The sequence below is a fragment of the Polypterus senegalus genome, chromosome 1 (assembly GCF_016835505.1).
Source record: "Polypterus senegalus isolate Bchr_013 chromosome 1, ASM1683550v1, whole genome shotgun sequence".
Classification (NCBI taxonomy): Eukaryota; Metazoa; Chordata; class Cladistia; order Polypteriformes; family Polypteridae; genus Polypterus; species Polypterus senegalus.
The window spans coordinates 104694505-104715870 of NC_053154.1; the positions used below are offsets into that span (position 1 = coordinate 104694505).

At 42.6% G+C, this 21366-nt stretch overlaps 1 protein-coding gene across 2 annotated transcripts in view; it reads right to left on the minus strand.

Annotated features, from left to right (window-relative positions):
- Positions 1-21366, minus strand: part of dagla (diacylglycerol lipase, alpha) — a 326959-nt gene that overhangs the window by 113949 nt on the left and 191644 nt on the right. For both annotated transcript variants that reach the window (XM_039755392.1, XM_039755401.1), the window contains 3 exons: positions 14592-14726; positions 12125-12202; positions 11728-11852 (listed from right to left, as the gene is read on the minus strand). In XM_039755392.1, the coding sequence (XP_039611326.1) occupies positions 11728-11852; positions 12125-12202; positions 14592-14726 (338 nt within the window). The remainder of the gene's footprint in view (positions 1-11727; positions 11853-12124; positions 12203-14591; positions 14727-21366) is intronic.

Consider the following 21366-nt stretch of genomic DNA (forward strand, 5'->3'; position numbering starts at 1 on the left):
CGCCCGGAGCCTATGGACTGCAGCTGGACATCGCGGAGAGGTATTGTACCCGCCGCATCCCTTGGCGAGTCCGAATCACGGGAGTGGTGTTGCTAAATGGGCACGCCGTGGTGGCTTTGTTTGATTCCGCAGCAACATTACCATTGTTGCTCGCCGTTTGTCTTACCGCAACAGTGGTTAAAGCAACATTTGTTGGTTACCTGTGTACATGGGGGACTAGGTCATATCGTTCCGCCACTGCTATCTTACCTGGAAGGGGAACCAATCCAAATGACGGTCGCTGTGTTACCTGACCCCCTTCCCAGTGATTCTGGGACAAGACTGGTCGAAAAGAATCAGCGGTAAGCCGTTCGCCGCTCCCGGGGCCTCGTTGGATCTTGTCATGAGGGGAAAAGGCAACCCTCCCGCGCCTCCACGCCGTGCACAAGGGCAGGCCCTATGGGCGCTGGTGTCTCGGGGACCTTTCGTGGCTACGGACCTTGACCCGAAGATTCCGCCGGAGAAGGGACTAGCCAGGAACTTCCCCGGCCCAGGCCCCAAGACCCTCGCGCCTGGACCATCAATTTCGGTCCACGCCGCCTCCTTTAAGAGGGAGCAGTGGAATGATGACTCCCGCGCTTTGCCCGAACGCGCATTGTTCTGCCTAACAGCTCGACAGCGGACGGATCCACACCGCGGAACCCTTCTTTGTCCTTGAAATGATCTGTTGTACCGAAAGTGGCTACCCATGAGGGCGAGGTCGGAAGTTGTTGCTAATTCCGCGTACCTTCCGGGCGGAGATATGCGAAGTTGGCACATGCTCACCTCCTAGGCCCACCTCGGGCCAAAAACACTGGAGAGATTAAGCTCCGCTTTTACTGGCCTGGGATCAATGAGGAGGTCCGCGGTTCTGTCAATCCTGTCCGGAGTGCCAGACCCGCCAGATTCCTAGGAGGGACCGTGCTCCTCTAGTCCCTATTCCCCTCGTGGACATCCCCTTTGAAAGGATAGGGGTCGATTTGGTGGGACCCTGGAGCCCTCAACCCGTGGCCACAAGTATATCCTAGTCATGGTGGACTATGCCACCCGGTACCCAGAGGCGGTTCCCCTGCGCCCGCTAATACTAAAAGCATCGCACGGGAACTGGTTAACTTGTTTTCACGCTGGCATACCCAAGGAGGTCCTCACGGACCAGGGTACGCCTTCACTTCGGATACGCTCAAGGAGGTGGCCAAATTACTGCAGATAAAGCACCTGAAAGCGCCAGTCTATCACCCGCAAACTGACGGGTTGGTTGAGCGATTTAATCAGACGCTTAAGCAGATGCTCCGCAAGGTAGTCAGCGCTGACGGCAGGAACTGGGACCAGCTCCTCCCGCCGTGCTTTTGCCTACCGGGAGGTACCCCAGGCCTCTACGGCTTCTCCCCTTTGAATTACTATACGGGCGACAACCCCGGGAATCCTCGACATCCTAAAAGAAGGCTGGGAGGCCGAGGCTCTTCCCTCCTCTAATATTTTGAGCACGAGCGCAACTGCGCGACCGACTCACAAAGATCAGGCCCCTCCTAAAAGAGCACGTGACTCGTGCGCAAGCAGCGCAGGCCGGTGTTACAACCGCAACTCCGTCCTCAGGGAGTTCCGCCTGGGACCGAAGTTATGGTGCTCGTCCCGACCTCCCACTCGAAGCTGCTCGCCACTGGCAAGGGCCTTACGAGGTTAAGGAGAGAAAGGACTCGTCGACTATTTGGTAAAACAGCCCAACCGTCGACCGAAAGTGAGAGGATCTATCATATCAACCTGTTAAAGCCCTGAGAGATAGAGAGGAGCTTCCCAGCCCCGTAGGTCACTCTCCCTTTCACAAGCACAACTGCCCTTAACCTCGGCGAAGAGCTGACCCCAAGCAGCGGCAGGAGTTAGCCCAAACACTCCGAGCCATCCCCGAGGTAGTGAGCGAGTCACCCGGCGGACCGCTGATTGAGCACGATATAGTCACGGAGCCCGGGTAATCGTCCGGGAGAGGCCCTACCGACTCCGGAGGCAAAACGCGCAGAGGTCGAACTGGAGGTGAAACGTATGTTGGACATGGACATAATTGAAGAGAGCCATAGTCCCTGGTCCAGCCCTATTGTCCTCGCCTCCAAGCCAGACGGCTCCTGGAGGTTCTGTAATGACTTTAGACGCCTGAATCAGATCTCCAAGTTCGATGCCTACCCCATGCCCCGCATTGACGACCTCCTTGAGCGGCTGGAGTACGGCTCGATATCTGACTACCCTTGACATGACAAAAGGGTATTGGCAAATTCCTTTAACGGCATCCGCAAAGGAGAAAACGGCCTTTAGCACCCCTAGCGGGCACTGGCAGTACAAGGTCCTCCCATTTGGGCTGCACGGGCCCGCGACCTTCCAACGCCTGGTAGATAGAGTGCTGACGCCCACCAGTCCTATAGCGCCGCTTACCTGGATGACGTTGTCATCTATTCCGCACCTGGGAGGAGCATCTACTGCAGGTCGCAGCTGTCCTCCTAACACTGGCTAAAGCCGCCTCCGCATAAACCCCGGAAGTGTTTTTGGATTAAAGGAGGCCAAATATTTAGGCTACCTCGTGGGACAAGGACAGGTGCGCCACAGAGCTCCAAAGTGAAAGACATCTTAGAATGGCCCGTCCGAGTACCAAGAAACAGGTGCAGGCTTTCTTGGGGCTTGCGGTTACTACCGCCGGTTTGTTCCCGCTTCTCCGAAAGAGCAGCACCCTTGACTGACCTGACAAAAAAGGGCGCTCCCCTATACGTGGTGTGGACCGACAAAGCAGAACACGCGTCAGTGACCTAAAGAAGGCCCTAACGCCGGCACCTGTGTTACGGACGCCCGATTTTGGGCTCCGCTTATTCTCCAGACCGACGCCGGACACAGGCCTGGGTGCCGTGCTGAGCCAAAGCGCCGATGGTGTCGAGCACCCTGTGATGTACCTTAGCCGGAAACTGATGGACCGGGAGACCGTGCACGGCAGTGGAGAGGGAGGCCTTGGCCATTAAGTGGGCAGTGACCCACCTCCGTACTACCTGCTGGGTGCGAGTTCGCTCTGGTGACTGATCACGCTGCACTTCAGTGGATGTCCCTGCACAAAGAGTCGAATCCGCGGGTCACCAGGTGGTTCCTGGACTTACAGCCGTATAAGTTCACTGTCACTTATCGGCGGGCACCCTTCAGGCCAATGCCGATGCCCTCTCTATTCACGACCTCTCGGTTAGGTCCGCCCGACCTGACGGTCCTGGGCTAAGGGGGATCGTGTCACGCACGCGCAGTAGGAGGCGCGGATTGATTCGACAGCACCTGGGAAACCACTCGCGCCAGGGAATGGTGGGGTATTAACTTTCTCCCTCTGCTTCCTCATAGGAAAAAGACCGCCCTGCACCATAGGCATGGATGACCGCAGTGCGATACTTCCGCCTTCCTCCGCCATCTTGCCCTGACGCCATCCTTCCCATCCTCCCTTGCGGTCCTTCCCGACATTCCTCCACTTCCGCTCCTCCCCAATAAAATGGCAGACGCCAGGAGTCGGTCGCGATATGAACTTTTAGTTTATGATTTTGACCTGTTTTTTTTTCTGTACAATATACGGGCCGGAAAACCCCAACCCTTGCTACTGTCTCTCTCGGTCTTACAATATATATATATATATATATATATATATATATGTATGTGTGTGTGTATGTATATGTATTTATATGTACATATGTATGTATGTATATGTATATATGTATGTATATGTTGTCACAGATGTACGGGGACACTGCCCGGCCGGAGCGCATGGACAGTCCCCAACTAGGACAATACTTCTCCTCGGCCACGAGAGGGCAGCCGCCCAGTCTGTTTGGGAGCCACAAAGACGGAGCTGGGATGCCCATGACAGGACGTGGCCACCGCCAGGGGGCGCCCGGACAGTTGGAGAATCCTGGATGGCAGCACTTCCGCCACACCAGGAAGTGCTGCCGGAAGTAATTCCAAGAAGGCCCGGAGTGCTTGCAGGTGCTTTCCTGATACTTCCGCTACACCAGGAAGTGACGTCAAGGGGAGCACCTGGGGCTCATCCGGGTCATGATAAAAGGGGCCACCTCCATCCAGACATTGAGCCAGAGTTGGGAGGAAGGAGACGAAGCTTGTGAGGAGGAGGAAGGAGGTCAAAGAGAAAGAGAGAAAGAAGAAGAGAAAGAGGAAGAAAGCATGAGAGTTGGTGAGAGAAGGCATTGTGGTGCTCAAAGAAAAAATGTTTTGGACATCCTGGTGTCAGTCTGTCTGTGTTTGGGGTTACGGTTTCCACAATGTATATATATGTATGTATATACTGTATGTATATATATATATATATATACACTAATAAAAGGCAAAGCCCTCACTGACTGACTGACTCACTCACTCACTGACACACTTATCACTAATTCTCCAACTTCCCGTGTAGCTAGAAGGCAGAAATTTGGCAGGCTCATTCCTTACAGCTTACTTACAAACGTTTGGCCGGTTTCATTTCGAAAATTCTGCGCGTAATGGTCATAACTGGAACGTAGTTTCTTCCTTATACTGTAATAGACTGCAGCTCGATAGCCGTGGGAGGTGGAGTTTCGTATTAAAGCATTTAATCAATCACATTTTCAGCCATCATTTGTTGCCAGGCAGAGAGGCTTTCACAATCCGTTGTGCAGGCACTCTAACACAGAATAAATGTCGATTAACCTGTTGCTTCAACCAATCAGATTTTGAGTTGGTGTCAGTAGGGCCCTCTAGCAGGCGTACGGCAATGTCACCGCATTCAGACCCATTGATTGGATAGAAGCCGATATGAGGAACTCTACGCGGCCACTGAATGCACCGCAAATGCTCCGAGCGAAAGATCGTCGCGCAGACTACGGTCAACTCCATGGCAGGATTCTGGACAGTATTATTTGCCAGACATAGACCAGATTTCAAGACCACGAAAACCTGATGTTTGTCACGCTCCTCGAGCCCCAGAAGTTTCAGGAATACTAGAAAAATTTCACGCATGCAGCCTTCTCCAGTTTAAGAGCCACGGAGCGCTTTTTGATCTGTTTCGGCTAAAAACAGAACTGACTGTAATGTACTGTATGCCATGGATGATTTTTTAGGAAAATCTCCCACTGATCTCCTTGACTTCCTTCATCAGAAAAATCTGAATGAGAGCATGGGACAGCTGTTCACATTGGTATATTTGGCGGTGAGCATTCCCATGTACACTGCTTCTGTCGAGCGGACATTTTCAGCCCTAAAGCGAGTTCAGACTTATTCCAGAAATACCATAGGGCGGGTTCGCCTTTCAGCATTAGCTTCGAATGCAATAGGAAGGGACGGTTTTGATGGAACTGAAGCGCACGGATAATCCGTACGACAGAGTAATTGAGCTGTTTTTGAGGAGGTTGGATTTTGTTTACAAATAATCTGAAGTTTTGGTGAGTAAAATGTTTTGATTTTCCTAAATAATATTGCAAGTTTATGATTTATTATTAGTTTATTATTGATGTTTTTTTATGTGTGTCGCGGCTGTGGCTGCAGTGGAAAGGAACTTGTTCACCCCGGTTTGTCTATTCAATAAAGGCATTTATTGTGGCTACAGGAGTTATCGTATATATATATATATATATATATATATATATATATATATATATATATATATAGTGGCAGTAGGGGGCGCTAGTGCTCCCTTGAACCCTCAGGGATGACTCCAGACACCAGGTAAAAGTCCAAGACTTTTTATTTTTAAGCACAGTGCACCAAGCACCTTCCACACTACTCATACAAAACACTGCTAACTATATTAAACACAATAAACTCTCTCCTCCACTCCCAGCAAAGCTCGTTGTCTGGAGTGAGGCACCACCCTTTTATAGCCCCTGACCCGGAGGTGTTTCTGTCCCAACAGTCCACAGTTCCTTATTCCTTCCGGGTCAGGGCAATCAGTCCTTTACTTCAACCCGGGAGCACGTCGTTCCTTCCCATCACATGACCGTGACACTCCCAGGTCATTAGGCACAAAAGAGCCCATAAGCCCTCCCACAGCGACTCCTGGTGGCCCCCAAGGTATCTAGCAGGCCTGTGTAAAAACACTGCATAGTCGATAAGGCCCTGCTGAAACTCGGGGCACGATCCTGCTGTCGGGAGAGCTCCTCCTGGCTGCCTGGGGGTGAGGGCCGGAGCATGAAGCCTGCAGTCCTCCACACCAACAACCCCTTGCGACGACAGCTGGGGCCGGGGCGTTCAGCCCTGCGAGGGACGTCCTCCTCCAAGAGGACACGTCAGCCGGACCCTGGCTGTGTGGTCCATGTCTCTCAGCGAACCTTGGGGGTACGGTGTATACTTTAACCACCCGCTCCCCTGTCCTCCGGGAACAGTCTCGCCACTCGTGACCCAGCCGACGGCAATTGTAACACGATATTCTCCTGGGTGTCTCCCTAAACGAGACCAGAAACACCTCGGGAATTCCGTCAGCGTCACCTCCGCCCCTTCATCTGCCAAGGAGGGTATAACAGCCGCTTGGCTGCCCTTTAGCCTTCTTTCTGATGTGTCAGGAGACCCACACTTTATTTTGGGGATCTCCTGTTTCATCTGGGGCTTGTGCTCAGCTTGAGGCTCTCTACGGGAAAGAGAGAGCCTCTTTGCTGTTTGCACGCCCATTGTCCTATGATTATTAGGAGGCGGCGTCATTAGCATTGCTTCGCCCCGGGGAACAGCACCATTCAGCTGCCCCGGCACGAGCGGCGCTTCTCCCGGCGCTCCTATCGCCAGCGCTACCTCGCACATACGACCGGTTGGAAGCTGGAGACGTGTACGGCTCCGGGCGGCCACATCACACGCATGCCCCGGACCGTTTACTCCTTTTACCAACCGGCCGGTCATTGTGCCCCTCTCTGCTGTCGGGCACATGGTGCTTTGACACCCGCTACTTATCCTTGGCGGTGTCAGATCGCACTGTGTCCCCTTATATTCTACGACACGGAAGGGACTCACCTGCACTCCCGCATCGATCATCTCCGGAGCTTCCCGGCGCAGCCGCTGCACGAATCCCATCAGAGCCTCCAACGGTGCTGCTGCTGTCGCTCCCAATTCCTCCACACGTTCCTTCAGTTCACCCAAATCCTGCAAGAAATGGCGTAGGGGCGCAAGGTATTCCTCGAGCCCCCGTAAGTCCAGGCAGTTAATGTTTACGGCCGGAGATGTTTGCGCTTCCGCATTTCGCTTTCCTTCTGGCCGGGAACCAATGAGCACGTCTCCTCCTGGCACGTGTTCAGCTGGGTCGCGCAAAGGCTCTTTGTACTTGGAGTCCTTCGAGGGCTGGTTGGCCGTTGCCGGCCGACTGCCTCCCTCCCCTCCTACTGCGACGGAGGGCCGTCCAGTCATTTCCCTCACCTTGTGGGCTTCCGGAGTTCTCCGCGCGGCTTCGCTCGATTTCTTTTCCCCTTCCAGGAGACTTGGTTTCATTGGGGAACGAACAACCTCCTCGGAGGACTCAGAGCGACCTCCACTTTCCCGGCATCCATCGCGGGTGACCAGTCTGTTCTCCTCGTGCGTCACTAGCCGTCTCTCATCCTGGCTTGCCTACTGGGAGCTGTGGCCATTTTGCCGAAGCATGAGGCAGTCATCCGAGACGGCGCTGCAATTCTCTCGGTGGGCGTCTGCAAAACATGATAAAAATAGACCCGAAACGTTGGGCGTTATACCTGTAGCTCCCTCCGTAGCGGATGGCGGAACCCCCGGACTGTCTAGGGAGTCCGACGCGCTCAACAGCGGTCCGTGTCCCAATTGATGCGCTACCCGGGCTAGCTCGGCCTGAATTAGCGCTCTGTCCTCCTCTCTCCCGGTCAGGTAGGTCCAGGTCCTCTCGCCGTCCGTCAGGCCCTGCAGCCCGCTGGGACTGACCTTCTTTTTCCCGGTCTTCTTGCCCATGGTCCTGCAGAACGGGATGGCGCGCACAGTTGCAGCTTTCTCAGTAGCGGGTGGTGTTTGCACCTCCGTGAAAAAATGGGGAATCCACCGAGGGTTGTCTGCCCACACGAAATTTATTTTTAATGCAGGTCCCCTGCCAACAGACGGCCAGAGAATCCTGCCGACTACGCCAGTGTGGCAGTAGAGGGCGCTAGTGCTCCCTTGAACCCTCAGGGATGACTCCAGACACCAGGTAAAAGTCCAAGACTTTTTATTTTTAAGCACAGTGCACCAAGCACCTTCTACACTACTCATACAAAACACTGCTAACTATAATAAACACAATAAACTCTCTCCTCCACTCCCAGACACTTTGCTCCTCTCCCTCCCAGCACAGCTCGTTGTCTGGAGTGAGGCACCGCCCTTTTATAGCCCCTGACCCGGAGGTGTTTCTGTCCCAACAGTCTACAGTTCCTTATTCCTTCCGGGTCAGGGCAATCAGTCCTTTACTTCACATGACCGTGACTACTCCCGGGTCATAAGGCACAAAAGAGCCCATAAGCCCTCCCACAGCAACTCCTGGTGGCCCCCAAGGTATCCAGCAAGGCTGTGTAAAAACATTTCATAGTCCATAAGGCCCTGCTGGAACTTCGGGGCACGATCCTGCTGTCGGGAGAGCTCCTCCTGGCGGCCTGGGGGTGAGGGCCAGAGCACGAAGCCGGCAGTCCTCCACAATATACAGTACATCAGCCTGTGTGTAATGAATAAATTTAATATAAAAGTTTCACTTTTTGAATGGAATTACTGAAATAAATCAACTTCGTCATGATATTCTAATTTTATGACTGGCACCTATATATATGTTCAGATTTTGAACATTATAGAAACAAAATCTGAACTTAACTGGACAGCAAACGTGTGAACCTACCACCATCACTAAAATTACATTTACATGGAAGTAAGAATAGTTTCGTAAAACAAGCCAATGATTTCTTATGGAAGAACTACCTGCCTTTGAGGCTCTTCTCATATGCAGCACATATTCTTTTTAGAAAAAAGTGGTTCTTAATTTTATGATGGGCAGAGACTTTATTAAAATGATCCTACTGGTAAAAAGTCTAATTGAGTATCATTGTTCTAAAATTCCTATAAGCAGCAATGTTGATTGTGTGAGCTAATATACCACATTGACATTGAAACAAAAACACTAAGGTGTAAGTATTCTTCTCTTGTGCGATTCAACTTATTAATTTACAACCATCAGAGCAAATTATACTCTTTTGACCAGCATCGCAAAGACACTTGCACTTGCATCAAAGGCAAAATCACCAAGGGGAATTTAAAATTATTCTACCTAATGAAGGTATTTTCATATTAAAATAAACTACAGAAATGAAAACAGTGAAGCCTCGGTAAAGAAATTGCTAAAGAAAATTATTGGAAAATTATATATCATGCAGGTTCAGAAATTCTATGATAGGTCAATAATGATAGACTGATGCAAAAACAAGTAGCAAATCAACTGACACTTGTCTAGAGGGCTGAACATACAAAAGCATGCATCCATAAATGCCAAGGACTTAGTAGAGTGTAACATTAGGAAAACAGGTTAAGCATCCCTATTACAGTTTGTTACCTTCCCTGGTCACAGTAGGAAAATACTAATATGAAAAAATAAAAAGGGCTAATTACCTACAATGAAAAACAGTGAAGTGTGCATAATTGTTTCAGATATAATTTATTATCTGCAAAATAATCACAGCTAACCTAAGAATATTATGAGAGTAGAACATTGACACTACATACATAATCATTAGCTAATGGTTAAATTGCCCTGGGATTTTATCCAGTTGGTTTTTAATCGCTGGCAAGAAATCAACAGCAAAAACATAATATGGAAGTATGTTCAAGACTTCCATTAACCTTTGTGTAAAGAAGTGCTTCCTGATTTCTGTCTTGTATACACTTCTCAATTTGCAGCTAACATTTTCAAGTGTTTACATTACTATTTAGCTATCCAATGAATTCTTTTTATTAGTGCACTGAAAAATGTATTTATTCTGGTAGAACTACACAGTTAGACAGCACACATCATATTTATTTAAAAGTATACTGGCAGCTAGAATATATATTACTTGCCAAAGCAGTTTTTCTTTGCAGACTATTTACACACAGATGTCTTCAGATAGAAAAAGAGAACCATTTACACAGTCAAAGCTGTAGTTAATATATCTTTATGGATACTTAATTTATCTGATATCTTTAATCATAACTGCATTACAATTATTTACATTTTTTTTTAATGATAGGCACAGGTGGGTTAAGTGGCTTGCTCAGAGAAACACTGGATGATCAACCAGCAGCATGCTATTTTAAAGTTCAACATTTAGCACATACAACATGCTCCCTACCATGACACTTGCATTTATTCATGGTGTGGAAGGGTCGTGGAAATTGCATTAGAAACCTATCTATATAAAATATGAACATTAACCACTTTGGTTTGGTACTTTGGTTTCCTCCCATATCCTACAGAACTCAGTGGTGGGTTAATTGGTGATTGACACGGGTATGTCTAGACAAGTCTGTAAGCATGATATAAGACTGGTGTTCTATCCATAATTAGATCATATCATGCATACTGCTCTTTGAGATAAGCAGCAAGCACTATGACCATATAATATAAAAAAATGGGTTATTATTCCTAAATACATTAGGTAGTAATAGCTGCGATAATATAACAGCATGTTTTTTGACATCACAGTTTATGATATATTTTTTTCAAAACTGACAATATAACAAAGTCATTCCTGAGTGGCTGACTATACAGTAGGGGTATTTATTTTTTGTTGATACATTATCATTAGGTGTGAAAAGGTATTATGAATATAAATAGGCTAAGTTCTATGTATTAATATAAGACTTTATAAAAAAAAGTTACCTTAACATATGCTGTGTACCATAAAAAAACACGACACACACTCAAATTACCAAATAAATAATTGCATATCAAATTGCAGAGGACACAATTCCAAATAGAATATATTAACTATTAGAAAAGGGGTATTTCAGGTTTTTAATGGATAAAAGAAGGTGCACTTCCATTTTAAGGTAACATATTTTCAATTTTTCTTATGTTGCCTTGCAAGACTTGCACCAGGCCATATTTGCAAATCCCCTGAATTTAACTAATAAAAGTTATAAAGAGCAATATGGCAAAGCATAAAATAAATAAATACATTACCTAATGCATCTTCAAACACCTATTGTAGTATCTTTAAAAACTTAAGACACTCTTATGTGGTTCTCATTTTTAAAGAAAAATGTATTTACACCAATATCTATTGAAAGTTAGAAGTTTGATAAACTTTAAATTAATTTAAAACAAACATTATTGTACTACATGAAACAAGTAAATCAAGATACATTAGACTGTCCATTGCAACATGAAAGGTCTTGTTGCTTTGTTTAGAAATGATTGAAAAGAAACGTGGCAACAGAGATTTAACTTTGAACAGACCTAAGCCAAGCGTGAGTTAAGTATTACACTATTTACTTATTTAATTTGAAAAAAATACATTGGAGGCACAAAATACACAACAGAGGGTATTTTAGATATGCAAAAATCAATAAAGCGCTTTTAAGTAAGTATTTTGCTTTAAGAGTTAAGATGGGATGGACACAATCCGCTTTTGAACCATGCATTAGGTATGACAACCCTCACCTAAAGCGTTATTTATAATGTTACACAAAGTATTTATAATGACAGTTTTTTTTTTCTTTAGTAGATGAGTGAACAGTAGAAAATATAACACTCACGAACAGGAACTAGCCAGTCTGCATAATCCACATGCTGGCTTTCTCATCAGGTACATGGGCCATCCATAGGCTGCCAGAGCAAAAAGCATATAATAGCAGACTTCTTTGTACATACCCATCTCATGCTGCATGAGACAAAAGAAAAAATAAGATTACCATTATTCAGATATATGAACACAGCTTCTCAGAATGAGGTTAAGACTAGAACTGTATGCAAGCAGTTTAGCACAAGTTACTCCAATAATAAATGTTTAGCTTTGTTAGCTGTTAGTTACAGCTAACTAGAAAAGGGCAACAGTAAAGAAAAAGGATGCAGACACACAGCTAATGTATCACATAAATATGCAAATTATCAGTGCTAAAATAATTACACTCTCTGAAGTCCTGATATACTTACAGAGTTCTTCAAGTCAAGATATCTTGTGTTTCGGGTCACTGGCATTCCAGACAAAAAAGCTAGGATGTCATTGTTTGCCTGGGATATAAATTAAGTTCAATTTCAAATTCAAGATTTTTTCATGTGTATATCGTACAATAAATACTTAATTGCATGTCTCCTTAGAAAAGTGGAAGTAATTCAACACTAACAAAGATGAACACATAAAGAGCATGCAACATATTGTATGTACATAATTTCATTCAATACATATTATGAATATTTGAAGATATTTATTGTATCATTAAGTTAAACTTGTCTCATTAACAGCAATGTACAAGAAACTCCTAATGTAGTTATGACAAGCAAAACATACATCTTGATTTCTTCTTGTAGACAAAATCTCATAATTTTTAAATATCAGCAAGAACATATTGACTGTATCAGGACAACAGTGGAAAAACATTTTTGTGCGAGTTGTGAAAACATCAAAATAATTCATGAGTTGTTGCACAATGTAACTTATGTCACACACTACATCATCAGAATCGTCTGTAATATTTTCTGTCTATATTAGTAATGTGGGAAAGTGTCATGAGGGTAAGCAATACAATAATGTATTTGTTTGGATAACATGAAGTCATGCTGCTAATTCCCTTTAACTCTACAGACTTGTGCCTATTATTTAAGCTATGGTTAGAAAAGCTGGAGTTCCCCTTGCATAATCTATTTGTTTCTCTATAATACTGTTTTTTGTGTGTTTTGATAAATATTTGATCAAAATAATACTGTTGCATTGATGCCAGTTAGTATTGTCTAATGTTACATAGAGTCATACTCATATTTTTTATGTGCAACATTTGAAGAATGAATACTTATGATATAAATGTAGAATTTACTCAGTTTGACTAAGGAGATGTGCCATTGGAATTACAGGACATTTAATTTTATTATTTTTGACTGCCTTTATTATATAAAAAGGAGATATAATAAATCAATCAGTATAAAATTATATAAATCTTAAAACAGATACATATGTTTATAGGGTCATGACTGTCACAGAAAATATAGTCTCATGGGGACAACCTTTTAAAAAGTGTCCAGGGCTGCAAAGGCTACACTCACAGGGCTTCTCCTTAAAATACCTTCTCCCAGCTGCTCGTGTTTGTGCATTAACCCTGTCAGGGTTTCAGGGAGAGGACAAAAGATACTGTACAAAAGGCTTGACACTCTCGAAACTAAAGCTAAAATTGCTGTTATCCAAAAATAAAAAACTAAAATTGCTGATATCCATTCAAAAGCTCGTTAGCACAAGGTAACTGAAGCTTAATAATTAATTTGCAAAACAGTGGAGATAGACTGTCACAAAAGACTTGTAGATCTCCACAGCTACTGGGCTCCACACGTTTGACAAGTGACTGTCATTTTAACTGTTACTTCACTATATGACATAACAGCAGCAAAAAGAGTTTAGATAAGCTTTGTGGTCTATGGATATACAAGTTAAAATTCTGTGGCTATTTTGTCAGGGCATGTTTGCATTTCCAGTTAGACAATAATGTTAAATTTCTTTAGTTATTCTTTTAGACATGCCGTCAGAAGGTGGATGTTGTGCAGCCCCATCTTTGCATCTACTGGTGTTGTTTGGCAGATTTGCTCGATTCAGGTAGTCTGAACACAGAAATCTGCATTTCTTGTGGTTCTTCATTATCAGCTCTCTTAATGGCAGTCCTTTAGGTAGAGAGTGACTCACCATCGATTTCAAATGGATATTTTGCAGTTCTTATTTTCACAAATATTGATGCCATTTAATTTAAATGCAGATTTTGCAGTTCATATTTTCATGAATATAGCTGCCATTTCTTTTCAGCTTACATTGACTCCTACACTATTGTCATATTAATGAACAACACAGAACACAAACAGCACCTGTGACAACATATCATTCACATTTACCATTTGTCCATTAATGCCGTCGAATGCCAGTGTAAAATATGATGCTACCAAAAGACTTTTTTGCATTAGGTTATATTTATTTTTAGAAAGTGCAACATGCTCTCTGAACATGTGATACACAGTTATATGTCTAATAGGGTTTTTCTAGGAGACATTTCAACTACAGAAGGTTCATCATAATCAAAAGCTTGTGCATATTATACATCTCTAACAGCTCCTTGTTCAAAATTCACTTTATTACATGTCATTTTAAGGAACAACAACAACTCATGTACTAGGAAACAAATTGCCATGCAGCAGCAATTGGAACATTTTAAATTAAACAGAGTAAGTCTGAGACATTTCGTGCTAAACTTAACTGAAGAATTGAATATGCTGAAAAAATGTTTGTGCAACCATCATATATGATTATTTTGCATAGTCATAAGTAATTTTAAAATGTTTGGAAAAGCTGATGTGTGATTACACATAATTGAGAAATGAAATTTGATTAAATGTGTATCAATTCAAATTTAAAAACAGCAATTTGTACCTCATCGAGCACAGCATTGCGCTTGGATCTCTGTTGTTGTCGCAGCAATACCAGACCTGCAATGATGTCACTGGGAACAATGTCCAGATCTCGGAAAAATTCAGCAAAAAGGTTTGCTATTTCACTGTATGCATCCTGGAAAATGTGTAAAAAAGGAAGTATTAACTACTGTATAAAGCTCCATTAGAATGTCACACATTCTAGAAAAAAGAAACCTTAAACAATATTCTCTTAGAGATATATTTATATTAATATGAAGCAGTTTTCCAGCAATGGATTTCCAGCAGGATCGGTGTCAAAGCTCGAATGCTAATAAAAAATTTTGGATGCAGGAGAAAATAATACCTAAAGAAAATGCACATAATCCTGGAGAAAACATCACTTCAATAAAAAACTGCTTTAATTAAGGTAACTAACCAAATCTTTTGTTTGGCATTCACTTTATTGTCAAACTATTATAAAATTGTTAAGTTTAGAGCATTTTTAGGTTAATGTTCCACTGATAGATTAATGTACTTTCAATAAAATGTACAGTACCAAATTTTATCAAGGGAATGACATGATACATGCTTTCTGCATTTACAGACCTGCTGCATATAGTTATGTTATTGCTTAACCATCAAGACACATTATTTATTATAGTACTAAGGCTATATTAAATAAATTTAAGAGAACTGGAGATAAAGGAGTAATATGTAAAATAGATTAAAAAAATTGAATGAAAAATCCAAATAATATAAAAATTGACTTGAGATTAATAGGAAAAAGCAGAATAAAACAACTACAAGAAATCACAGATAAGAGAAATGTAGGCACAATGGAAAACTAAAAAGGTTAGGTAGGTAGAAAGGAAAAAAATTGAATAGACACGAGCTAAAAAATGGTGAATGAATTACTTAAAATGACAGGTAGAACAAATGATACTGATAACTGATTAATTATATACACTAGTATGACTCTCAAAACATGGCAGTACATCCTGTAAACCCTGTCCTTCATGCTCATAGTGTCCAACCACTCGCATACAGTAGTTGATAAAAAGTTTAGCATCTAGCATCAAAAATACATTGTACTGGGGTCATATTGCATGCTTGAAATGCTTACATAATTCTAGGCTTTACTTTGCATCTTCAGTTCATTTAATAACTGATAGGCTGTCAGTCTTCCTGAGCTGAATTTCTTGATCTCAGTCAAAATTATATAAAATGTACTCATCTTCTCCTGTGTAACTACCAAGGATTTCTGAAATACTCTTGACCCTCCCTCCAGTGCTCATGTATTTCTTTTGCTGGATGAAAACATTCTGATTACTTTCAGTTGTAAAAAAAAACCACAATACTTCCCTTTGTATCACTGCTAATTTCCTTTATGCATGAACTTTTGTGTACACAACTAGAGCATTATAATAATTTAGAGTGCTTGCAGAGCATGATGTTGTAGGTCCTTTGTTTACACTTTTATTCATTTGACTGATATGAATTCATGAGATCTATGCTTCGATGAAGATTTTTTCACCCTTAAAGAAAATGCATTGAATGGGTAACAGCTTATCTGCTGTGTCCCACGGGTACTTCTCTTCTTGCATGGCTTTACCCAGCTTAGCAGTAATGTGTTGGCATCTAGATGCCATTTAGATTTCTTACTGCTTTGGGATACACACAGCTAGACTATTATTCATGCTAACTACATGCTCATGACTCACCAGACAATATGTTAGCAATGGGAAAATACATACTCAGTTGGAAGATAGTTCTCAGATTAGATAGATAGATAGATAGATAGATAGATAGATAGATAGATAGATAGATAGATAGATAGATAGATAGATAGATAGATAGATAGATAGATAGATAGATAGATAGATAGATAGATAGATAGATAGATAGATAGATAGATAGATAAATAGATAGATAGATACTTTATTAATCCCAAGGGGAAATTCACATAATCCAGCAGCAGTATACTGATACAAAGAAACAATATTAAATTAAATAGTAATAAAAATGAAAAGAATTAAAATAAAATTAATGTTCGCATTTACTCCCCCGGGTGGAATTGAAAAGTCGCATAGTGTGGGGGAGGAACGATCTCTTTAGTCTGTCATACATCTGAAGTAACTATGTACAACCATCATTGTTGGTAGTTTAGATGGTACTTACTTAAAGATAACCCTGCGGAATTAATATTTCTTCTGTACAATAACATGACATTAAGAGATAACACAACTTTCTCAATTTAAAGATAGAAATCTCTGACAGAAAGTAAAATTAACTAAATGTAGCCAATGTGTTCATCATCACCAGTCCATCCCCCTTCACTTGTAGGTCAATTTTCCTGTCTCATGGTCAATCAAAATTAAATTCAAAAAGGCTTTAGATTCCTGTTTATGATTATTCCTTCAAGCTTAGAATCTTATTGTTGCTAATTTTATTTTTATTTTATTTCTACTTATTTATTTTGGTTTACTTAATGTATTTGTTAGATTTAACTTTATTGTGTATCTTTATGTGTCTATGTCTTATCTAGCTTCATCTTTTACTTTTCGTGTTTTTTGTCTATTGTATAGTGCTTTGTGACTTCTTGTCTGCAAAAGGTGCTTTATAAAGCCTAACCCTAAACTTTATTTACTAGTTCTCCTTCTCAGTATTTTCGGAATTACTGAACCTAATCTCTTTGGCAAAACACTTAAACTGGTCATATCAGTAAAGCACAGTTTATTTGTTTTATCCTAACTTGATCCTGAAAGAGGTACTTTTGGAAAAAGACTTAGTTGTTTAAGTTTTTTGATCCTTTTTGGTAATATGATAATGGCTTTAGCTGTATTTACAACATATTGTTAAGTCCCTTAAGTACCACTTGTGCCAGGAGGCTTCTTTTAGCTATGGGTGACTGAATTATGACTAATGGTATGCCACAGAGGGACCTATCCAATCATTTCACATATCATTACCACAGTTTTTGAGCACTTGCCTAGGGAATCTTTTTTATTCACTGCTAGTTTGCTCAGGTATGAGTGAGTAGCCAGTTGGCTTATACCTTCCACAAATTCCTTTTAAACATGTCAACAGCTACAGTTCACAACAGCTGTTTTTGTCTCCAATATTTTCACCATAATAAAGTTTTTGCTTCCTACTTCTGCTTGAATATAGTTATAGATGTATATACAGGTAAATATCAGTAAAATATGACTTTTGAATGTCTCTTTTTAAAAACTAACAGTTCTGGGTTTAACTGTTTTTATTGGTTCTTTATGCAATACAAAAAGAAATGCAATACAAGAAGAACAGTATTTTAACTTTATTTCAGAATAACTACTATACACAAACTTCCTGCTACCAAAAGAGTCTAAAGAAAATGCAAAAAATGGGTAAACGGAAACACTGTAGGTATCACAGATCCCCAAAGGAAAAGAAAACACAATCATTTTCATGTATGTAATTAACTGTAAACTTCTTCTGAGAACCCAGTGGAGTTCACCTACTAAAAATTAAATAAACTAGTTCATATAAAAAGCACATGGCCCATTTTTAAACTCTTGTCACTGAGAACAAAAATAGAATCATGGTTTTTTATTTGATTATTTTCTTCTTGTGTTTATAGCATTGAGCTATGAAAGAAACCACTTTGAAGATTCAGTTTTGTTTTATATATATATATATATATATATATATATATATATATATATATATATATATATATATATATATTGTCACACAAGTGAGAATAAGGGATAGTTTAAGGGCTTGGATAATTGTACTATTCCTCCAGAAGGGCAGAGTGTGCTGTTGACTAATGAGTTTTCTCTTCCACTCTCTGCAGACCAGAAGATTGACATACATGACACCTCTGACATCAGTTCTGGTTTCTGCCCACCACTTTTATCTACGGAAGCAACACCATCTTGAGTCAGTCTGATGGAGGCTCTTGTCGATTCAACATTATTCATTGCACTATACTCGGGTTTTATTTGAATATACAAGGTTAGCCCTTGCAGTGCCCCAAAGATCTCATTATTACAGTGGCGAATCGGCAGGATTTTGCAAACATTGCTGACCAATAAAACAACGGGAGCAGATATGCACCGTGAGGGTGGAACTCCGGACTTTGGGGGTCCAGGTATGGGGAGTACAGATATGGCTTGCTGAGGCGGTGGTAAGTAAGAGAACCAGAACCCCTCCTCCATGGGAATGACTGACAGATCCGTCCCAGTTATTGTTGCCATTACACACTGACTTTCTTTCTAGTTTTTGAATGCACCGCTACCCGTCATCACTGGGAACATGTGGGATATGTTCACATATTGGAGCGGTTTCTGAAAGGACTGGCCCAGCAGGTTTATTATGACCTCAGCGAGCAAGCTGCACGCGAGTATGTCTAACTCAAAGCTGAGGTGTTGCTACGATACGGTATCAGCTGGGATCAGAAGGCAAGGTCATATAAGAAGTGGCGTTTTGAGCCTGAGCAGTCAGCACGCACTCATGCTTTTGATTTATGAGGCAGAGTTGGGCACTGGATGAAGCCAGATAAAACTCTCTCAAATAAATTGCGGAGAGAGTCACATGCGACTAGTTAATGAATGCCTTCTCCAACTTTCTTGCCCAGCCAATTCATAGGCTTCAAATAACATCCATGGAATCCCTAATAGCAACTGTTAAGCACCTCAGCATTGCTTTGCGACTTGAGAGATCAGAATGGCCTGATGACTGCAGGAAAACCCTGACGAGGTATGTCACCCTACCTAAGCCTGCCTGCAGTATCACAAGTCAGGCAGTCAGACTACAGGAGAGGCTCAATGTCACTCCCCACTCTGCTATAAGTGTGGGGAGAAGGGTCACAACATTTCCCATTGTCCACATTTCAGTGAGCTGATGAAATGCAGTCGGGAGAGAGGAGAAAATGGCTAACACTCTCTCTTCCATTTACTACAATGATTATAAAAAAACACATGGCCACTGCACTTATACAGTAGATTCCGTCAGTAACAATTCCATTGTTGCTCACCATTACGTCCTTCAGGGACAATAGGCACTGGGAGTGACTAGTCTGATTTGTATTCATGGGGAAACTCAATGGTACAGGTCTGCCATCCACGTCATCAGCAGCCAGGGGATAATCCCTAAAACTAAGGGTTACGGTCATGCACAAGCCACACTATCCTATGATACTGGGGCGAGACTTGTCAAACATAAAAAGCAAAATGACATAAACCACCTTGAATCAAAATCTGGGCCTGATTATACATGAAGAATCTCTGTCACAAACTGTCTCCACGCTGCATCAACAGCCGGAAGCAGCGCACAATCACGTAGCGACTCAGTATGTCCACGGGAACAGACAGCAAGGTGTCTCGGGATGTCGCGCTGCCAATTGAGGTCACTCCAGATCTGCTTGCTACTTTACGTTTCCAGCTTAGGCAAACTCTGGCCTCATTCAAAAGAGAACAGTGGAATGATGATTCCCTTAAGTTTGCTACGAATACAGTTGCTCTAATTGACGGCCAACGTACATCTTATTCCATGCCATCAGGGTCTCACTAAGTAATTAATAACAATCTTTAATTTCGTGTAGCCAAGCTTGAGGGTGAGGTCAGATTGTTGCTGCTAGTCCCATGAGACTTCTGGCAGCAAGATTGCAAAGTAGTTCATGCCTGGCTCCTAGGTGCCCATCTGGGTACTGTAAAGATCCTAGGACAGATTAAGTTCCGATTTTATTGGTGGGGCATAAATGAGGAAGTCCGCTGCTTTTGTGCTTCCTGTCTGAAGTGTCAACTGTGGCAAATTCATAGGAGAAACTATGGTCCTCTCATACAAGTCACACTCATTGACATTCTGTTTGAGCGAATAGGAGTTGACTTTATAGGACCACCAAGAACATTCTGCACATGGTCACAAATATATTTCAGTAGTTGTAGTCTACGGTGCATGGTATCCAGAGGCAATTCTCCTGAGACATGAAAATTCCAAAAACATTGCATGGGAATTGGTAGGGGTATTTGCATGTATCAATATCCCTAAAGAAATCCTTATGGACCAAGGGACTTCCTTCACCTCGGAAATATTCAAGGAAGATGCTAAGCTACTCCACATTAAGAACCTAAAAACCTCAGTATACCATCTTCAAACTGATGGTTTAGTGGAGAGATTCAACCAAACGCTCAAACAAATGCTTCACAAGGTGGTCAGCGAGGATTACAGGAACTGGGATCAGCTACACTCCCTTGTACTTTTTGCTTATTGGGAGGTCCTCCAAGACTGACGGGTTCTCCCAGTTTGAGTTACTATATGGGCGACAGCCCTGAGGACTATTGCATATTTTAAAAGAGGGCTAGGAAGGAGAGGCACTTTCCTCCAGCAACACTTTGAACTATATCATGTGATAAATTTGAAAAATTTCAACCAACCTTAAAAGAAAATATGGAATGTGCGCAATCAGCTCAGGATCACAATTATGCCTGTGGCACCACACTTTGGGAATTCTGACCCAGAGATTGAGTCATGGTCTTGATTTTCATTACCCACTCCAAATTACTGGCACATTGGAAAGGTCCATACAAAATTAAGGAGAGGAAGGGGCTTGTCGATTATTTGGAGAAACAGCCAAATTGCTGACCATTTGAATGAGTATACCACGCAAATCTGTTGAAACCATGGAAGGAAAGGGATCCCGTTGCTTACTCCAGACAGCCTTGTTCTGTCTTCACTCAAAACAACACCCTTGATTTCGGTCCTAATTTGACATCCACTCAGCGACAAGACCTCAAAGCAGCCATCTTGAA